At 46.3% G+C, this 17979-nt stretch overlaps 1 protein-coding gene across 1 annotated transcript in view; it reads right to left on the bottom strand.

The window, feature by feature from the left end:
- Positions 1-16929, bottom strand: part of LOC119391531 (arylsulfatase B) — a 49619-nt gene extending 32690 nt beyond the window's left edge. The window contains exons 1-4 of the mRNA XM_037659209.2: positions 16770-16929; positions 9175-9334; positions 4942-5054; positions 1535-1645 (exon numbers count right to left, since the gene is read on the bottom strand). Of these exons, the coding sequence (XP_037515137.1) occupies positions 1535-1645; positions 4942-5054; positions 9175-9334; positions 16770-16919 (534 nt within the window). The 5' untranslated portion in view covers positions 16920-16929. The remainder of the gene's footprint in view (positions 1-1534; positions 1646-4941; positions 5055-9174; positions 9335-16769) is intronic.
- Between the last annotated feature and the right edge of the window lie 1050 nt (positions 16930-17979).

A 17979-nucleotide genomic window follows, 5' to 3' on the forward strand; every position in this document is an offset into this window, starting at 1 on the left:
CGCTCGCTTGTGTGCCTAGTTTGCTGCGCATGTCTGTGCCTATATATTTGGTTGCACTGTCTCTTGAATAAACAGCCGAAAGTTTGCGCTCCCCTGGACCCCTTCCTTCGTTATTTCCTCGCGCAAGAAACAGCCATACTTCGTGGCTTGTACTTAGACATGAACCGACTAGCCCAGCAAAGTGTACTTCTAGCTAGAATTTCATGGAACGACAACCGAACAGTGTATGTATTAAGGCGAAAGCCTTAGATGCCTCATCAAACGCGAAAATTGACCGTCGGTGGCGTCAGCACGAGTGATGCACAAATAATTACGTGATGACGTCATCATATGAGGTCATAGATAATAAAATTTTGTGACATCGTCGTGACGTCAGATAACGTGACGTCGTCATATTACGTCTTCGCTTGGTCAAAACGGGCAGATCACGGAGGCAGTGCGTGCGTCCGCTGATCTGCAGAAAGCTTGCACTGCCTCCGATCCTTGAGGCTGTAAGAAAACCACGTTAGGCGCAGAAATATCTCGGAGGGAGGCAGGAAATGTTCAGTACATTGACTGGAAGAAAATGAAGATGGCTTTCGCCTTTCAGTCGTCTTAGGTGAATGCAAAAGGACCCTGTGAGATTGTTTCTTCTTTATCAATAAAGGGAAATGAAAAAAAGACGACAATCGTGATTTCTTTCAGTTCCATTTGCAGAGTGGAACACAACAGTATGGCATACTAAGGCATTGGCGTGGTTGCAATAGCCTGAAATAGAAAATAAAACGCGAATACTATCAAACTATCCAACTATCCATACTATCCAACTGGCAGCACGGCCTGACAGATTGCCAGCGGAATACGTACAGCAGGGATGGAAAGACACGCGAACATGCGGCATCTGCATTCTTTGCTGTTTCGCATTTATTTTCAAGTGGTTATAGCTTGGATAATTGATGAAAAGACGCCGTCATCCATGACACAATCAAAGACCATCTAGCATCTTTTATTGCTACGACCGGTTAGAGCGCGATGAAAACAGCGCGCCACTATGTTCGTGTTTCTTTCCATCCCCCTGTCCCTGTGAAAGCCTGCAAGAAGCACAAATGCAATTAAACTCGGATGCATACACGAATTCGTGAGCTTCGTGATACGCGCGGCCGTTCAGCGACAAGCTTCCCGTAGTCTACTTGCACAGCGCCACCACGCGGCAGCGGCGAACGGACGCGGAGCGCGCGCTCGACGGCCCGAGGAGAGCGTTCGCCCAGGCACTGAAAAAGAGAGGAGGCGCTGTTTGGGCTAGTTGGTACGGCCAGCGTCTCCTCTAGAGGAGGCGCTGGTACGGCATAGTAATGTAGATGCGTTGGGCGAAATGCACAAACGAGTAATGGAACATGCCCACCACTAGTTCCTCTCCTCATGTTCCGTTACTCGCTTGTGCATTTCGCTCAGCGCATCTACATTACTACTTCGGTTACGAAGGAAGCTAATGGTATAACGAAGGTGTACTAAATAATTAGAAGTAGCTTACTAGAGACAGCATTAGAGTACTCACCCATTTGAGCACATGAGTGTAATAGTCTGTGGGTCCGACGTGCATTCCTACGAAGCTGTCGAAGCCACGATAGGTAGGAGTGTAGTTGAAGCTGAAATATCCCAGGTGCCACTGTAATGAAATCCATATAACAGCCTCCTAAGAAATATGATCAGCAACCAGTGTCTAGAAGGCAAGACCTAATTAAGCCCAGACGCATCTTGTCGAACTGTACATAGTCATGGAGCATTTGGTCTGTTCTGGAATCACATATACGAGCTGTGCGTAATGCCTTAGCACATGTGCACATGTGCTCGTTTAACAAGATGTCCTTGAGGATTGCTTGATGGGCTAGTTGGTATTGCATATTGAAAACGTTGCAGCGCACACAGACTCGTGTTTTCTTCCTCTGTCCCCGTCTCTGCGCGCTGTAACGTTTCTGAGATCAAGATGTGCTAACGAGGCAGAGGAATATTGCAGTTTTTTGCTTTACGAAGTCGGAAAACAGCCGATATTTCAACCGGTGACTTTGTTTGTTCTTCGAGTTCTATTCGCACTTTAGATTCTCAGCAGAATAGCGGTGTTTCCGAAAAGTGTTCGAGCAATAACGCATGACAAAACGCTCGCCACTGTTTCCCACGTCTGGTCAGGGATTGGTGTCAGTCCTGGGATTGAATCCCTGAACCAGGAAGAATTTTTTTTTCATCGTGGAGGCTTTGTTTGTGTGAAATCTCTATAGACGTCTCTTTTTTTTCTTTTTTGTGTGTGTGCTCTTTCATGTTAAAAACGAGTGAATCGCAGTTTTTCACATTCTTGGCGCTGCCCTTAGCACGACAAACAACCAAAGCAGAGTAGATTGAGGGACCGGAGGTAAGAGCGACATCACATGTGTGTGACATGTAGTGTCACGTTTCCCAAGTTCGCGCATTCAACAAACAATTACTGAAATGAACAAAGTAGCTCCTCAATAAATTCCAGTTGACATCACATGTCCCGCACGCCTGTTGCTTTCATGGCTGTTGTGCGTCGCCCATCTCGAATGTCAAGTCTTTCACACCGATTCCAGACTAATTATATGTAGTGAATAAAAAGAGTGGGATGCAGCGAGTTCGGTGCTGCGGAATAGGAAGAAAGCGAAAGCTACTTTAGGACCCTCCTGGTTAGAAAATTGTCATAGAAGTGTCTGCTCAGCTGGAGGAAAATTTTTAATTGAATCAGGACGATCTTGGATGTTGATTGTCATTATTAACATGCACTCGTTATTCCAAAATTTCCAATAATCATGCAACTCACACGTGATAATTTTTTAGTATCTAATCTCCCGGGCAAGGTGTGCCGATGACGTAGGATGTCATCATCATCAGATGATGATGATGATGGCAGTGGTGATAATGATTATTTTTTTTTATTGCTCGCACGCACCCACTACGGGCAACATGCTGTCTGTTCTGAATTGTCTCTCAGGGGCATGGCTATGGATGCACGTGCGGCGCTGGAATTTGTGGTCTCGATCTGGTCTCGACACGCCGCGCTACATTTCCCAGGCGTAGTCACGGCTCTGTGTCGCCGCCGGCTTGGAATGGTGACCGAGAAGACGGTACGTATAGGCCTATCGGACAGGTGATTTCACTCTGACGTACGTCAAAGAGGGCAAAAAAATTTTCACTCTGACAGTGGGAATAAATGAACTCCGAATACTTTCACAAGTGACCATTCTTTATTCTGCTATGCGCGTCGTATGCGCAAGAGACATCGCGATGGCCGGCAACGGGCTCGATCGCTTTTTATGTCGCGCGCTCGGAGTGCCCCGCAAAGGCGGGCTTGGACGTCAGCTAGCCTACTTCAGCTGTGCTTCGCGACACTATGGAAATTAGTCGCCAGTACCATCGGCTTCTCCGTCGCTCGCTCGCAAGTTCGCCGCCGTTCGTTGCGGCGGCCCGCTTTCGCTTGTCGTATACAGCCACTCGCTCGATGTTCACCTATAGTTGGCGGCAGCAGTCTGGCTTGAGCTGTACGACGCCGCTCGCAGAAAATTCGCCGCTGTTGGCGGCGGCGGCGGCTGCCGCGCTTGACCTGCTGCGCTGTGTCGCTTGAAACGAGTCATCGGTGACGTATGACATACCGGTAAAATTATTTGCATGAGATATTTTAGACTTATGCTGTCGTTTCTCCACGGACGTATTTTCCCTGTGGGTGCATCTTCACTGCTCTCTGTCACGTGCAGCTAACTATTTGCAATCTTTTTGTGCTTTGCAGGACACAGCCGTCGTGCGCAACGTGCAGACTGCTGTGTGCGGCGGCGTTGCTTGCTTGATGAATTTCGAGTGGGCGATGAGCTTCGAGTGGTGCAATAAAGAAAAACGTTGTTAGTCAGCGGTGGTGTCGTTCATGCTCTCTTCGTTCTTGTTTTACGCGCTGTCGTACGCTTCAAAGCTACACTAGGCTTCCCTGTCAACTACTTAGCTTTACCCATGCTCTCCCTCTCGTCCGGCTTCGCTGGACGACAGGGAGAGCATGGGTAAAGCTAAGTTCAGCTGGGCGAGAATGTGCGGACGACAGACCCACAAGGATTTACCTGGGCCTTAAATAGCTCCGCTGTTCATCTGAACAGATCATCTGAACTGGAGGTAAATAGATCATCCTCACGTGGAATCCGAGTGGACTGACTGTTCGTCTCGTTAGGTGGATGCAACTGTGAGGGGACTAACAGTTACCCGGTAAGGTGTAAATAGGAGGACTGTATGTTAGTCCAATGAGGTGTAGCTGTGGGCACTGACAGTTAGTTTGTAGAAATAAATGCATGTGGATGAACTGCTAAACAAGGTGTCGTTAGTCTTAAATGGATTATTGGCTAGGTAGCCCCAAAGGGATGAACCACACACCCTTTTAGCTCCCTTTTGCCTTAGAGTGCACTCACTCCGCACTCATTTCAAACGACCGATATAGTGCGATAGTGAGCGACGAAGCGTGCAAGCAGACGGAAGTTTGATCGAATCGAAAGGCGCTGAATCTCGTTACGAACGGGAATGAGCGAAAGTGAGATTGAGGGTAGTTGAGTATGTACAGGTGAGCGAGCACTAGTGAGTGTGAGAAGATGCGAGGATGAGCCTGATCGGGTGTCGGCAGAGGCGATTAGGAGCGTTAGTATCTGTTCTTGAGCGTGAGTGGCAAGGAGAGTGAGTGCCATGAGCTGTTGATCATAGCCTACAAAAGAAACTGCGAGTGACCATCCCTTATGCCGTCGTATAGATTCGACTGACACGCCTTGGCGAGGTTATCTTCATGACGCTGCCGCAAAATTCCTCATACACCACTTCTCCTCGCCCCCAACGGCAATCGAGTAAGCGTTGAAAACCTTTCCTGTTCGCTCCTTGTATAGAAGCACAGGTAGAGTAGAAGGGTAAATTAAGGTGTGTGTATCAATATACCTTTCCCAGGATATGTGACTCGTAGCCCAAATCCTTGAAATATTCAGGCATGATCTTTACGTCGAGAGAGAGGCCCCCGCGTTGTCGTGGCAGCAGGGGTTTTTCCTGGAAACCTGGGACGCAAAAGCACGCGTGAGGAGAACTTCTCAGCCTAGTTGGTATGGCTTACTATATGACATTTCGCCACTAGGAAAGACAAAGCACATAAGAAAGACACGAAAAGCCGCCCATGTCGTCGTGTTCGTATATTTCTTGTGTGTGTTGGCTTTACTAGGGGCCAAATGTCATACACGAAAGGATGCACGTACTAACGAAGCGCAAACGATTGCCAGCATACAGAATCACAGGGATTTAGAGTCGCATCGTTCGCGGAAGCATCGCGCGATGTGAAAACAGAAGGAAATAGCAATAAGTAAATCCTAAATACTTTCGCCAACATATCATCACTAGCGCGGCAGTCCGAGAAGGGAAAAAGCCTCTCAAAATACTGACGCCTTCGAGAGGTCTACTTGAACAATACGTCTCGCCAAGAGCACCGACGAGTCGTGTACGCTCTCGCATTAAAGCTTTACTTCGCCCAGTGCGGGTGCGATGAGCACATATAGACACCACAGGCGCTTCTTCCACAAGCAGCTTCTGGAAGAAGCGCCTGTGTGTTTTTTTTAAATGCGAACTTTTCTAAGCGAACCAAGGGCGCTTTGGGAGTTTCTATCTATCTATCTATCTATCTATCTATCTATCTATCTATCTATCTATCTATCTATCTATCTATCTATCTATCTATCTATCTATCTATCTATCTATCTATCTATCTATCTATCTATCTATCTATCTATCTATCTATCTATCTATCTATCTATCTATCTATCTATCTATCTATCTATCTGTCTGTCTGTCTGTCTGTCTGTCTGTCTGTCTGTCTGTCTGTCTGTCTGTCTGTCTGTCTGTCTGTCTGTCTATCTATCTATCTATCTATCTATCTATCTATCTATCTATCTATCTATCTATCTATCTATCTATCTATCTATCTATCTATCTATCTATCTATCTATCTATCTATCTATCTATCTATCTATCTATCTATCTATCTATCTATCTATCTATCCGCCTACGTCTGGGTGCTCCCGTGGCATAAGGGTATGACGAATATTACACACTAGTCATGTCATGAATAGCGTTACAAGCCTGTCACGTACGTCACGAAACACTTTTCCTAGTCACGTGTGGCACATATCCGCAATCCACTGTCCGTGGCATGCGGGTATGCACCAAAGATGATTCACACTCCATATCGATCCAGGTACAGCGAGAAGAGAGTGAAAATTTTAACGTGAAAGCGTAAGGGAACCCGTGTTGCAGAAAATTTGATGTCGGCGGCGTTCTGGGTGAGTGAAAAATAGCGACGTGTGCAAAGAATATAAATCAGGATTCGAGTCTGAATCGAATAAAGAAATTCTGCGTGGCAGTCAAGTATTCCATCACAGATCCACGTCATGTCTTCAATCTGGCTTTTTAAAAGAACGCATGGCAGTGCCATGAGGCGGCAACCGCAATTGTGGTTGCAGTGTTGGCTATCTCCTTTCATAACAATGTAATAAACATTACATATTTACCTCTATCATTCGCAAAGCTACATTCCAGCGTTGCTCGACGCCAAAAGAATACATAAACGAGTGCTCTGTACCATTAGCACATCATCGCACCGTAGCATGCACTTCGTTTCAATAAAACTGACGTCTGTGCTCTAACGAGAGTTCTGACGTTGCGTCGGATCATGCGGTATCCCTTAAGCGACAGCGTAGTCGACTGCACACAACTATTCCATTTGCACAATCACTTTGGTCCACCTCGTAACGCTTGCCTCATAGCCAAAACATGCAGAATAGGCAGCTATTCGCTGATTCCTTCGCGTGAAACCGATTCCCACAATGCGTGGGATCTGCAGGAATTTCTTTGTGTGCCTTCTTTTGTTCGTGCTTTCCGCACGCTCTTACCTTTCATAAAGGGGCCCTGCAACACTTTTCCAGCACAGGTAAAAAAAAAAAAACGCTGCCAATCGGTACTCGGTGCTCCTGAGCCAAACATTATAGGCAATAGTCGGCCTCGAACTTACAATTAATTCTCAAGGTCAGCTAGAAATCGTTCCCTCTTTTCCCGACTGATGATGCCATAAACCCAAATGGCCGCGCCAGAAACCCAAAGTCCACGGCCATAGGCTGATTTGAGCATCGGGAGCTGCATAGTTACTGTGACCGTCGCCTGGATGCCGCCCCGTGTCCGCGCTCGCTCGCGATCGCACTGAAAGTAAGCGACGCGTTCAAAGAAACAAAAAAGTGTTCAAGGTCATGAGGCCCGCTGGCGAAGGGACGCATCTTCTTGCTCCCTTATCATCATTCCTGCGCAGCTTTCGGCACGCACGCCAGTACGAAAGGAGAGAGAAAGCTCTTGTGGCGTGCGCAAAATTCCCGTAACTCCGCTCGCACTTGACGCATTCTAAAAATTTTCGCGGAAGTCGAGTCGTAAGGCAATAAGCTATTTTAATGAAGCCATTCGACGAGTGCTTGGAAAAGTTTTGCCGGACCCCCTTAAAAGTTCTGGAAACCATCGATTTCGTCAGAGTTGCGATAACCACTGCGAAATAAATATTGATTCAAAATTTAATTTCTGTCATTCGGCGAATGTAGTATTTCACCTCTAATTATACTGTCTATGCTGAATATCAGATGCACGTAGGTTTTCTTAAACTTATACTTTCCTGACATCCGTAACTGTTTTTGCTTATACCCGCAGAGCTTCATGATACTGTTCATTAACTAAGGCTTGATATTATAAATTCCTTTTCAAAATGAAATTTACTATAAAGGATGTAACAGTTTATCTCCTTGAACAGCTAATTTTTGTCAAGCAGTCTTGCTGCAATATTTAGGCTTTAAAGTTGCCCGGTGTAGTGCCATTTTACTCTTCACCATTGCAAACTGTAAATATATTTTTTTGCTCTTATTTCATAAGCTGTTCAGTGTGTGTTTTCTCTTCTGCAATCTAGCGTAGGGCTGACAGCTTTGTTAATCTAATTAATAGCTAGTTGGCTAGCTTTTCGACTGAACGACTAAAAGAACATGGCTGATACCTCAGTCACAGGAATCGGTCTAACACGAAAGTGAAACCTGCCTCCACAGAAGCAGTGCTTATTGTGCAGTGATATATGACAGCTTGTGCAATGTCTGTTGGTGTTTGGCAGCTATAGCACCCTTTGACGTGGACGCACCCACGTTGTAGCCTAGTGGCATATCCCCATCTACGATGACAAACGCCCATGATCATGATTTAACTGTTGTGGTAGCTGAAGCTTTTAACATACACCTGACACAGCGTATTGTGAATCTCGCGCAAATATGACATCAACAGGTGCATAATAAACACTGCTACTCGATATGCACTTCTTCAAAGTGTCGTCAATTAAGGAGAGAAACAGCATGGTGTGCGCTCCAGAGTCATAGGGTCACCTACGCCTGTGCTCATGCATGCACTACTACACTGCGCTTCAGCAACACGAGAGGCAGAGGTTCCTAAGCTTGAGCCCCGAATGCGCGCATGTGTTCCATGTCCCGCTAGCCTCTGTCACGCTGCACCAAGGCACGATGCTCGTCACTCGACATCGTTACCTTCAAGCAGCGCTTACTGCAGCAGTTTCATTAGTCGATGCTATCGCACTCAAAACAGTCGGCGGCGAAACAGGTACATATGGAAGCTGCACTACTCCGACAACCAGCCGTCACACGCTAACACGACGCGAGAGGCAGAGAACGTAACTGCGTCTAGGGCGACTCCTCGATGCCATGCTTTAACTGGGTCGTCACCGAATAGTTCTCTATCGGCACTATTAAGTGTCATGCCGCATTACTTCACTTCCCCACTGACAGACGACGGCACCACCCCACTCCGCCTAGCCCCGCCAACAGAGAGCACCGTGTGGGAGAGATTGTGTGAGAGATATATGGCGCGTTTGTGGAGTGTCGGGCAGCGGCCTGGGTAGCTTTGTCGGTAGAGCACCGGGCGCTTGTCGTCGTGGCCAAAAAGTCGTAAGTTTTTTATTTCTCAACCGTTAGCGTTCATTTTGTCAACGTCATATCCGTGACGGAAATACATCACTAAAGTCTTGGTGGACCCCGGCATAAAACAGTTTCCTGTTGTAAGAGAAGGCAATCGATTGTTCAAGTGGGAAAAAAGGCCAACCAATGTGTATGCAGTAGCGACCGCTGAGTAGCGCACCCCTGGAAGGCGAGCATGTGGGCTGCATGTAGTGGTTGTTGAGCACCACTCCCGTGTTGGCCAGGGCGTCGATGTTGGGCGTGGGAATCTGTGGGGAGCCGTGGAAGCTCACGTCGCCCCATCCCTGCGCGTGTGTCGGTGAACGAGAGGAAAGAACACAGGTGATCCGTGAGGAATCGGGCCTAACAATATACACACAAAACAACATATACTGTACAGTGCCGCAGGGTACTCCCTGAGACGATACAACGACTTCGACTGTGCCACAAATAAGAAAAAAAGAGTGAAGATGAGCCTTTAATAATGATTGTTGGTGTTTAAGGTCCCAAAACCACGACATGATTATGAAAGACGCCGGAGTGGGGGGCTCCGGAAATTTCGACCACCTGGGGTTCTTTAAAGGGACACTAAAGGCAAATGTTAAGTGTTACTTAGGACAGGTAGTAACCGCGGAGCCGAACCATGAGAGTGAAATAACTAGAAGAATAAGGTTGGGTTGGGGCTCATTCGGCAAGCATTATCAAATCATGAATGGTAATCTACCACTATCGCTCAAGAGGAAGGTATATAACAGCTGCATCTTACCGGTACTTACCTACGGAGCAGAAACCTGGAGACTTACAAAGAGGGTTCAACTTAAATTGAGGACGACGCAGCGAGCGATGGAAAGGAAAATGATAGGTGTAACCTTAAGAGACAGGAAGAGAGCAGAGTGGGTCAGGGAACAAACGGGGGTTAAGGACATCGTAGTTGAAATCAAGAAGAAGAAATGGATATGGGCCGGGCACGTTGCACGTCGGTAGGATAACCGGTGGTCATTAAGGGTAACTGACTGGATTCCAAGAGATGGCAAACGCGTGAGGGGGAGACAGAAAATTAGGTGGGTAGATGAGATTAAGAAGTTTGCAGGTATTACGTGGCAGCAGAAAGCACAGTGCCGGGTTGATTGGCGGAACATGGGAGAGGTCTTTGCCCTGCAGTGGGCATAGACAGGCTGATGATGAATGATTGTGGTTGTGGCATGTATATGCGATGCTGAGAGAAGAATAAAGCAGTTGTTAGTAAGCGCCAGTCCTTGTCTTTCTAGTCTTCGTGGTCCGTCATTATTTGCGCTGAAGTTCTGTTCCTAAATGTTAAGTCGACGTTGATCGTTTAAATAACGTTCGAGAAACCTCGTAGGGCCTGCTTCGTGCCAAGAGAACACGTGACTTGAAAGAAAATCGCGTTTTAGTGGTCCGCACAGCGTAGCGCACTTCAAATCGCGTGCCTGAAAAGGCCTCCTGACGTAGCATTTGCCTTGCCCAACGTTGCCTGCCTTTACTGCCTGGCTGCCGACGCTATAGTTTATGCTCTGAAGGGTACATTACACGACATCACATGTACATGGCATTTTGTCGAAGTTTCGGTTAGAGCGACTTTCATGAGCGTGCAAGGAACGCGAAGCAGTGCACGATAACGAAACTACCACTGAGACGCGACCGCGCAGACGGGGCGCATCCCGGCGAAAACGGAACTTTTGCACAACCCGCGCCGTTCTCCACTGTATCTTCAAGTTCTTTTTTCCATGAATAAAACAAAAACACACAAGCAGCATTTTAATACATCTTGCAATGCTCGAAATGTTCTTTTTTATCGTAAGTAGCTTCGATACTAGTGAATAATTGTACTCGCGACTCTTGACGTCATTGGACTCGTTTCAAAATGTCCCACTGGTGGCGCATATATTGTCCTACATTTGCCTTAATTTCTCAATTACTAGAGCACTCCTATTGATAACATTGACTTTTTAGCCGTTCTCGGACATTGGCCGTTGACTCTGACATAATCCACCTCCATCAGAAATGCGGCCGCCGAGACCATGATTTGATCTCGCGACCTTCGGGTCAGCATTCGAGCACCATAACCACCCTGGCGGATTAGGATGAACCATTGTACTTGAAACAAATAAAAACTGCCGAAAATGAGATTTCCTTAGCAGAATGCTAAAAGAACTGCCGTTTAATGCTATTTTATTCCATCGATAATCAAACTAACTGCAACTGTGGGGGCGTCTTATTTGCGTTCCCCTCACTCCCCCCCTCGCCGCCCCTCGTTAGATATCTGCCCGTAGAGACAACGTTTTAAAGTGGAAGAGTGTCTTTCCGGGAGATGTCTCTCTAACTTTACTTAGCATCCTCGAAACGTATCGCATTTTTAATTTCTTACTCGACGAGATTATGAGGGGGCATTCTGCCGACTTTTTTGACTCAGTTCTATGCAACCGCAATAATATGATTGCTGACGCTGCGGGATTATTTGCAATAAAAAAAAACAGAGTCAGATGGAACCTTGAAGAGCGAGGCACTTTGTAACAGCTGCGTGGTGCAGCTGTCAGCTCACGGCGACACGCACACACGCACACACACACACACAAAAAAGAAATGAAATCACGCAGGATCATTGCGAACGTTTTACTCGAAAAATGACGTATTAATTTCTCATTTTTCATTATTTTTGTTGAACAAGAATACCATAGTGCGTTATAAGGTCTGTAGCGCATCTGTAATTTTCCTACGTTTTTCCGTACTTGAAACGTACCGGAGGGCAGAAAACAGCATCAAATCGTGAAACAAACCGCAGATAACAATTGGTATAGAGATTAGTTGTACACGATTGTTGAGATACTAATGATTAATGAGGAAGAAGTCAGTAAGGTACGAACAAGTATGATACGGGATTTTGGTAGATCACGCAGTTAACCTCCGTAGACTGCCAAAGAGTAAAAAGCTGTGCAGCATGTAACATTCTATGTAACACTATAGAATGCGAAGGACTACTGCACGCATGGTAATGCATTAAAGGGGCCCTGCGACACAATTTGAGCATGTCTTTTTCATCGGTTCTTCTGGTACTGTGGAATGCACCGATATTGTTGCGCAAGTGGCAACGCCGAAATCGAAGCGGTTATAATTTTAATACACGGGATAAACTACCTTGATTTCGCACTATGGCAACACACATCGGCTATTTCTGTTACAGGAAGTGACGTGATATCATGTGACAGTGACGACAAAGACCGTTCGTTTTTGATTGGCTTGATGCGACACGTGACCTGCAATATTCATATGATGGAAGCTTGGCCATAATACGGAGGCCTAAGAGGAACAAAACCCCTTTTTATGCTCTCTCAGAAACAAATGATTCCCGTTTCTAACTGACATATTTTCAAAACAACGAACACTACGCTAGGCTGCATTTTCGACGGAGGCGAAAATGTTTGAGGCCCGTGTACTTAGATTTAGGTGCACGTTAAAGAACCCCAGGTGGTCGAAATTTCCGGAGCCCTCCACTACGGCGTCTCTCATAATCATATGGTGGTTTTGGGACGTTAAACCCCAGCTATTATTAGGTGCGCTGTGGAATGGTAATCAAACGATACTCTTCCGCGTTTTGTCTTTGGCGGCATCGAGCGACACCGGCCACACCAGCACCTGCGAAACACGCAACGCTCAGTTCGGCACGATGCTGTCAACGAAAAAAAAAAAAATTCTAAACGCTTACCGGCCGACGCCTTCTGCGTCATCGGGCGTTAGCGTTTCGTCTGGGCCCATGGATCCATCCTCGCGTTGCGCGGGGCTCAGCGACGCACTTTCAATTTGCAATGGCGTGCACGACATGCAAGCAATCACTTCGTCGCAAGAGCTCGCGCTCGAGGTCTGTTAGGTCTTCCAGACTCATTTTGTGCACTACACGACAAATCATGGGAGCGTCTGCTAACTGACGCACGTGGTTTGTCGTAAGCATGGTAACAACGTCGTCAAAAAGAGGGGTTGCATTGTACTGTGTGAAGGCCACCATGAGGTGACATTTCCGGTATGTCTTTATAAGACGCGCGCGGTGATTGGAACCGGTCTTTGACGTCAGCGGGAGAGTGAAATCCGAAAAAAACGTTTCTCGTCGTCGTCTGCTTGAGTTTTGAACTTTGAGGACTAATAACTTCACTTTTCGTGCACCCATTTGCATAATTCTTTTTGCGTTCGTCTCAGCATTCATAACTACACGCATTTGCGGTGCTAAATAAGGCAGTCGCAAAAGTGTCGCAGCACCCCTTTAAGTTATGCACTCGGTGACCACACTTCTTGCAAGACATAACCAGCCGCAGTGTGAGTGACATGAATTTATTATCTTGATGTTCTCAGTCAAGTGCGTTCATTCCCCCCCTTCCTGAAGCTTTGTGCACCTCAGATGGTGTTGTGCATCCTCCAGTATCGGCCCATCTTTGACCAAGCAACTATCTCAATCGATTGCAAGTACTGCAGTTTGTGCAAGTTGGTGCAATATAATATCGTACTGGTATAGCGCCGCTCAGTTTGAGCACGAAGAAAAAGAGGCAACAGCTAAGAAGGAAACACAGGCAACAGTATGAGCGCTAAACTTACAACTTTTGTTTATTGCATGACCCTACAGCACATTATTTGGCTCACCTCACAGCACACGTGACTCCGCAACATGACCAAAAAACTACACAGTATAGAGAGAGAGAGAGAGAGATAAGATTCTTTAATGAAATGCCCGGAGAGGTTAGCCTGGTTTGTCGCCTGGCTTGCTATACTGTACCATACACTGTGCCATACAGTATAGGCCACATCATTGTTCTGCGGACGTCCCCGCTTACGTAGACTATGCAAGAAGCACTCAGCCACTGACACCTGCAATAACGCTGGATAGCCTGCAGGCTAATCGCTTGCTTTGTCCTGCGAAACTAGCGGCCATAGGTGATGACCATGTGATGGATACTGGAGAAACTTGTGTCATGCCGTATGTGTATAAAGTATCACACCATTGAAGAAGATAGCCCTGAGAGAAGCGTCCGCGTAGTGTTCTCTGCTCCGCAGAAACAAAGTCGACTACGCAAGCTGAAGAGTCCTAAGAGGAATCGCACCCGCCTGTGGAAGGAGGCATGTGACTAGTTTTGTTGAATGTTCTCTAGCTGTCGTGTATGTGTTCCCTCTGTCGTGCGATGCAGTTTACATAGGACAGACGGGTAGGTGTATCAAAGACCGCCTGCGCGAGCATTTGTGCAATGTAAAAAACAAGGTTTCCTCAGGCAGTTTTCTGGCTATGCATTGTAAGACGTGTGCATTCACTCCATTGTTTGACCGTTGTGTCATTTTGGGCCGCAGTCGTAGTCAGTTGACACGTGAGATCATCCAGGCGAATTCTATTTCGAAATGTGTGACGCTGTGTGTAAGTGCGCCATCTATAGGCTTATCTGAAAAAGAGATCAATTTTCTTGAGCGTGTGCAGTGAAGTGCGGACGTAGAATTGTTAATGTGATATTTATGTAAACTGCGTTTTCTGGTCATGTGTGCTGCGCCACATGTGTAGTTTTTTGGTCAGGTTGCAGCGTCACCTGTGCATGTGAGGTGAGCCATATAATGTGCTGTAGGGTCATGCAATAAACAAAAGTTGGAAGTTTAGCGCTCATCCTAATGCCTGTGTTTTTATTTCGCTGTTGCCTCTTTTTCTTCATGCTTAAACTGAGCTGCGCTCTACCAGTACAATATTATAACCGATGGCGTCTTCATGTGACGGTGCCGTAATATGACGTCATGATGGCGTCAGTAATTTCGGAGATCTCTGTAACATGATGGCGTCACAACATGACCTCATGATGACGTCATTAGTGACGTTGGCCATGTGTGTTTTTGTGCGACTTCATTCGCCAGACGTGCTTCGCCGAAGGTGCCACGCAACGGGACACTCAAGCCTTTCGCCTTGATAAATCCTCATATTAAAAAAATGTAGTGACTGTCGTTGCTAAGCCGAACTAGAATCGAAGTGTATGGTGAAAACGTCTAATTGCCTTCTTTTAGAAATCTAAAATGATTTAGGTTTGCACGCATTTGCCGTACACCAGGCGAAAGTAAAAAAAAAAAAACTTAGTTTTAGATGTGTTTCTTTAATCAAACCAGTGGCCATAACATTAGTTGAAGGAAAAGCCCTGCTTGTGCGTAATCTTTTACACCGCATCTGAATGAAATGATTAGCATCAACGAAACCACTTTTTAAAGACCACTCCAAAAACAAAAGCGTATCATATTCAAACGTGCCATTGCTTAGGTTTCAAAGCTAAGTACGATGTCATGAGTTACATTTATTTTTTGCTTAAATACCATACATTTAGTTTCCTACGGGTGTAGCGGGAGCTTGCTTCATTCCACTATTTCTATAGCGTTAAATATGAGGCTTATGTTGAACATGAAACATATTTCCAGGAGCAGACCTTGGCACGACCTGCTTCTCCGACAAACGTTACTTCGCGTTTTAGCATAGTGAATGTTGCTGCCATGTGAATTTGGGCCTCGTTTCCTCTTCATCTCTTGCATAATGTCTTGAAAACAATCGCTAATCTCGTGCCTGAATTTATATTGTGAAGTGTGGCGACCGTACAGGTGAGTGCGATGGACCACTTGCAGCCCGCGGCGTGCCAGCACAAGTTGATGCAGGTCTGCCTTGTTTTAGTTTGTCATCTTTGTACTTAAACGGCGCATTAATGTGAGAGGGTCCAGCATGAAAAAGCAGCTTCCGAAGGAACAACTCTTGTGGGGTATATATTAAATATACTTCCAATCAGGCTTAGGCCGAAGCCGTAGCACCGCACTGTGTACTTGAGAAAAACTTCAGGCGGCCTTAATGTTCCAATCAAGCGTCTTTAATGGCACTAGCCCCTAGCGTTTCGTGAACTTTTGGATCACTTGGGTAGACTTCAGGTTAACTTGTGGTCGCTGAGTTCCGTAGCTTGCACACATACAATCTACCAGCACCGGCTTGTTCACAGTCGTCCACTTCAATTAGTCAACTGATAAGTTTACAAGTTCTGTATTTTGTATTTTGATGGCACAGAACAACAAGAAAACAGTCTGATCTTTCAACGAAGTCATTCAGCTCATTTTCGTTAATTACTGTGACAATCAATTGGTCTTCATCTTTGCTAAACTTATGGTCCGTACCATACGTCTCCTTAACACCTTTAACTTGAACCCTTACGTCATTTCTATGAGAGTTTAGATTTTTTTTATTGTGGTGTCATAACACTCGAGCCAACGATCAGATTCCGGTTCTCTGAAGGCGAATTCCGGTGCGCTCCTTGAGAAACATGATATTGATGAAGCAGTGCACAAAAGACACGTTCACGCCCATAAGAAGGAGACGCAAACACAAGCGCTTCTGTTTGCATGTTTTTTTTATGTGTGCGTCAATGACCTTTGTGCGCTGCTTGATGAGTAGCATGGCTCATCAACAAGCGCATCAGCACATATTACGAAACATAATTTCGCTAGTTGCTAGCGCCATAATGAATATTATGGATAGCTTGGTGGTTATAAACTCTGGAATTACATGCATGGTCCGCAGCGGCTCAGATCCTATGATCCTGAATAATTGCACTCCGGAGTATTATTGAAACGTGCTAGCGCAGATGAATAATCATGGAATAAGTATACAAGCGTGAATATGGAATAAGTATACAAGCGTGAACAAATGGGCATCAGTGCAGAAGATATTGCCCTTTGACGTACCAGGTCATCGGCCAGGAGGAACACAATATGTGGCGGTGATCTACGACTGTCCCTTGCAGAAGCGTTCGTGGCACAGGCGAATACCAGCGATATGTGAAGCATTCCTCTTAGGTGGCCAACCCGGAAGCGCGACTGGCAGCGCGCAGCCATGTTAGATGTGTCACCTGCGTGAGAATGTGCAGGGAAAAGGGTCAGTCAAGCCGCTGAAACTGTCGCTCTTAAGTTCAGGTTGAAGAGAATGTGAGCGGTGTGAATGAGCAAACGGCGGTAGCCGATACATTTGACAGCGTTGCTGTCAAAGCTCGACGTAAAACGGATGACCACCGAAAACTATCATGTCCAACGGACATGTGCCACAGAAATTGGGCAAATCCCACTACTCACCGCTGGTCCACTAAAAATGAAGAAGGCAACGGACGGGCGGCAAACACCAATTAAGGTTTCCAAACGGACGTAACCAGTAATTGAGAACTGTCGGGATCGCGTCGTAGACACACCGCTATCCAGGCACGCTAGCAGAGCGTAGCACAGCCTTGTGTAGTATAACATAGCAAGTGGCCGGGTAAAGGAAGCGAGTGTGAGGACGAGCGAAAGGAGGAGGGGAGAGAGTGAAGCAGCGAAAGAACGGGAAGAAAGACAGAAAGAGAAGGAAAGAGAGAAAGACAGAGAATCAAAGAAAGAGAGAAAGAACTACAGGGAGAGAAATAAACGCAAAGAAAGTAACCGGTGCGACCGGTGTTAGCCAGAAGACGAGAGTCGACCAGATTCGCTGTGCCAAGGATTGCGCGACTTCATGCAAGCTTATCGCATTTTTTTCTAAGCTGAAGAATAAGTGGTTAGGTCGCGTAATCCAGATGGCACATAACATGTACCGTGTTACAGTGGCAGAGTGGGTCTCAGGGAAAAAGACGCGCACTCATGGTGGTGCGAGTGAAATATAGGCAATTTTCAGAAATTGGATATAGCGCAAGCTGGTGCGATGTCAGGCTTATCGGATATCACTAGGAGAGGCCTCCTTCCTGCAGCACATGTGCTGATGTTAATGATGGGGATGACGAAATAAAAAAAAATGAAGTGTTCGTGCAACTGCTCCCCCGCAACTGCAACGTGGTGACTGGTAGGCTGATTGATGAAACTGATTGTCCAACGCCAACGACCTATGAGACGCACGTTATCAGAACTCTCTAAATTAACCCTGGCCATTCGTGCT

Source organism: Rhipicephalus sanguineus, chromosome 4, assembly GCF_013339695.2.
Source record: "Rhipicephalus sanguineus isolate Rsan-2018 chromosome 4, BIME_Rsan_1.4, whole genome shotgun sequence".
Classification (NCBI taxonomy): domain Eukaryota; kingdom Metazoa; phylum Arthropoda; class Arachnida; order Ixodida; family Ixodidae; genus Rhipicephalus; species Rhipicephalus sanguineus.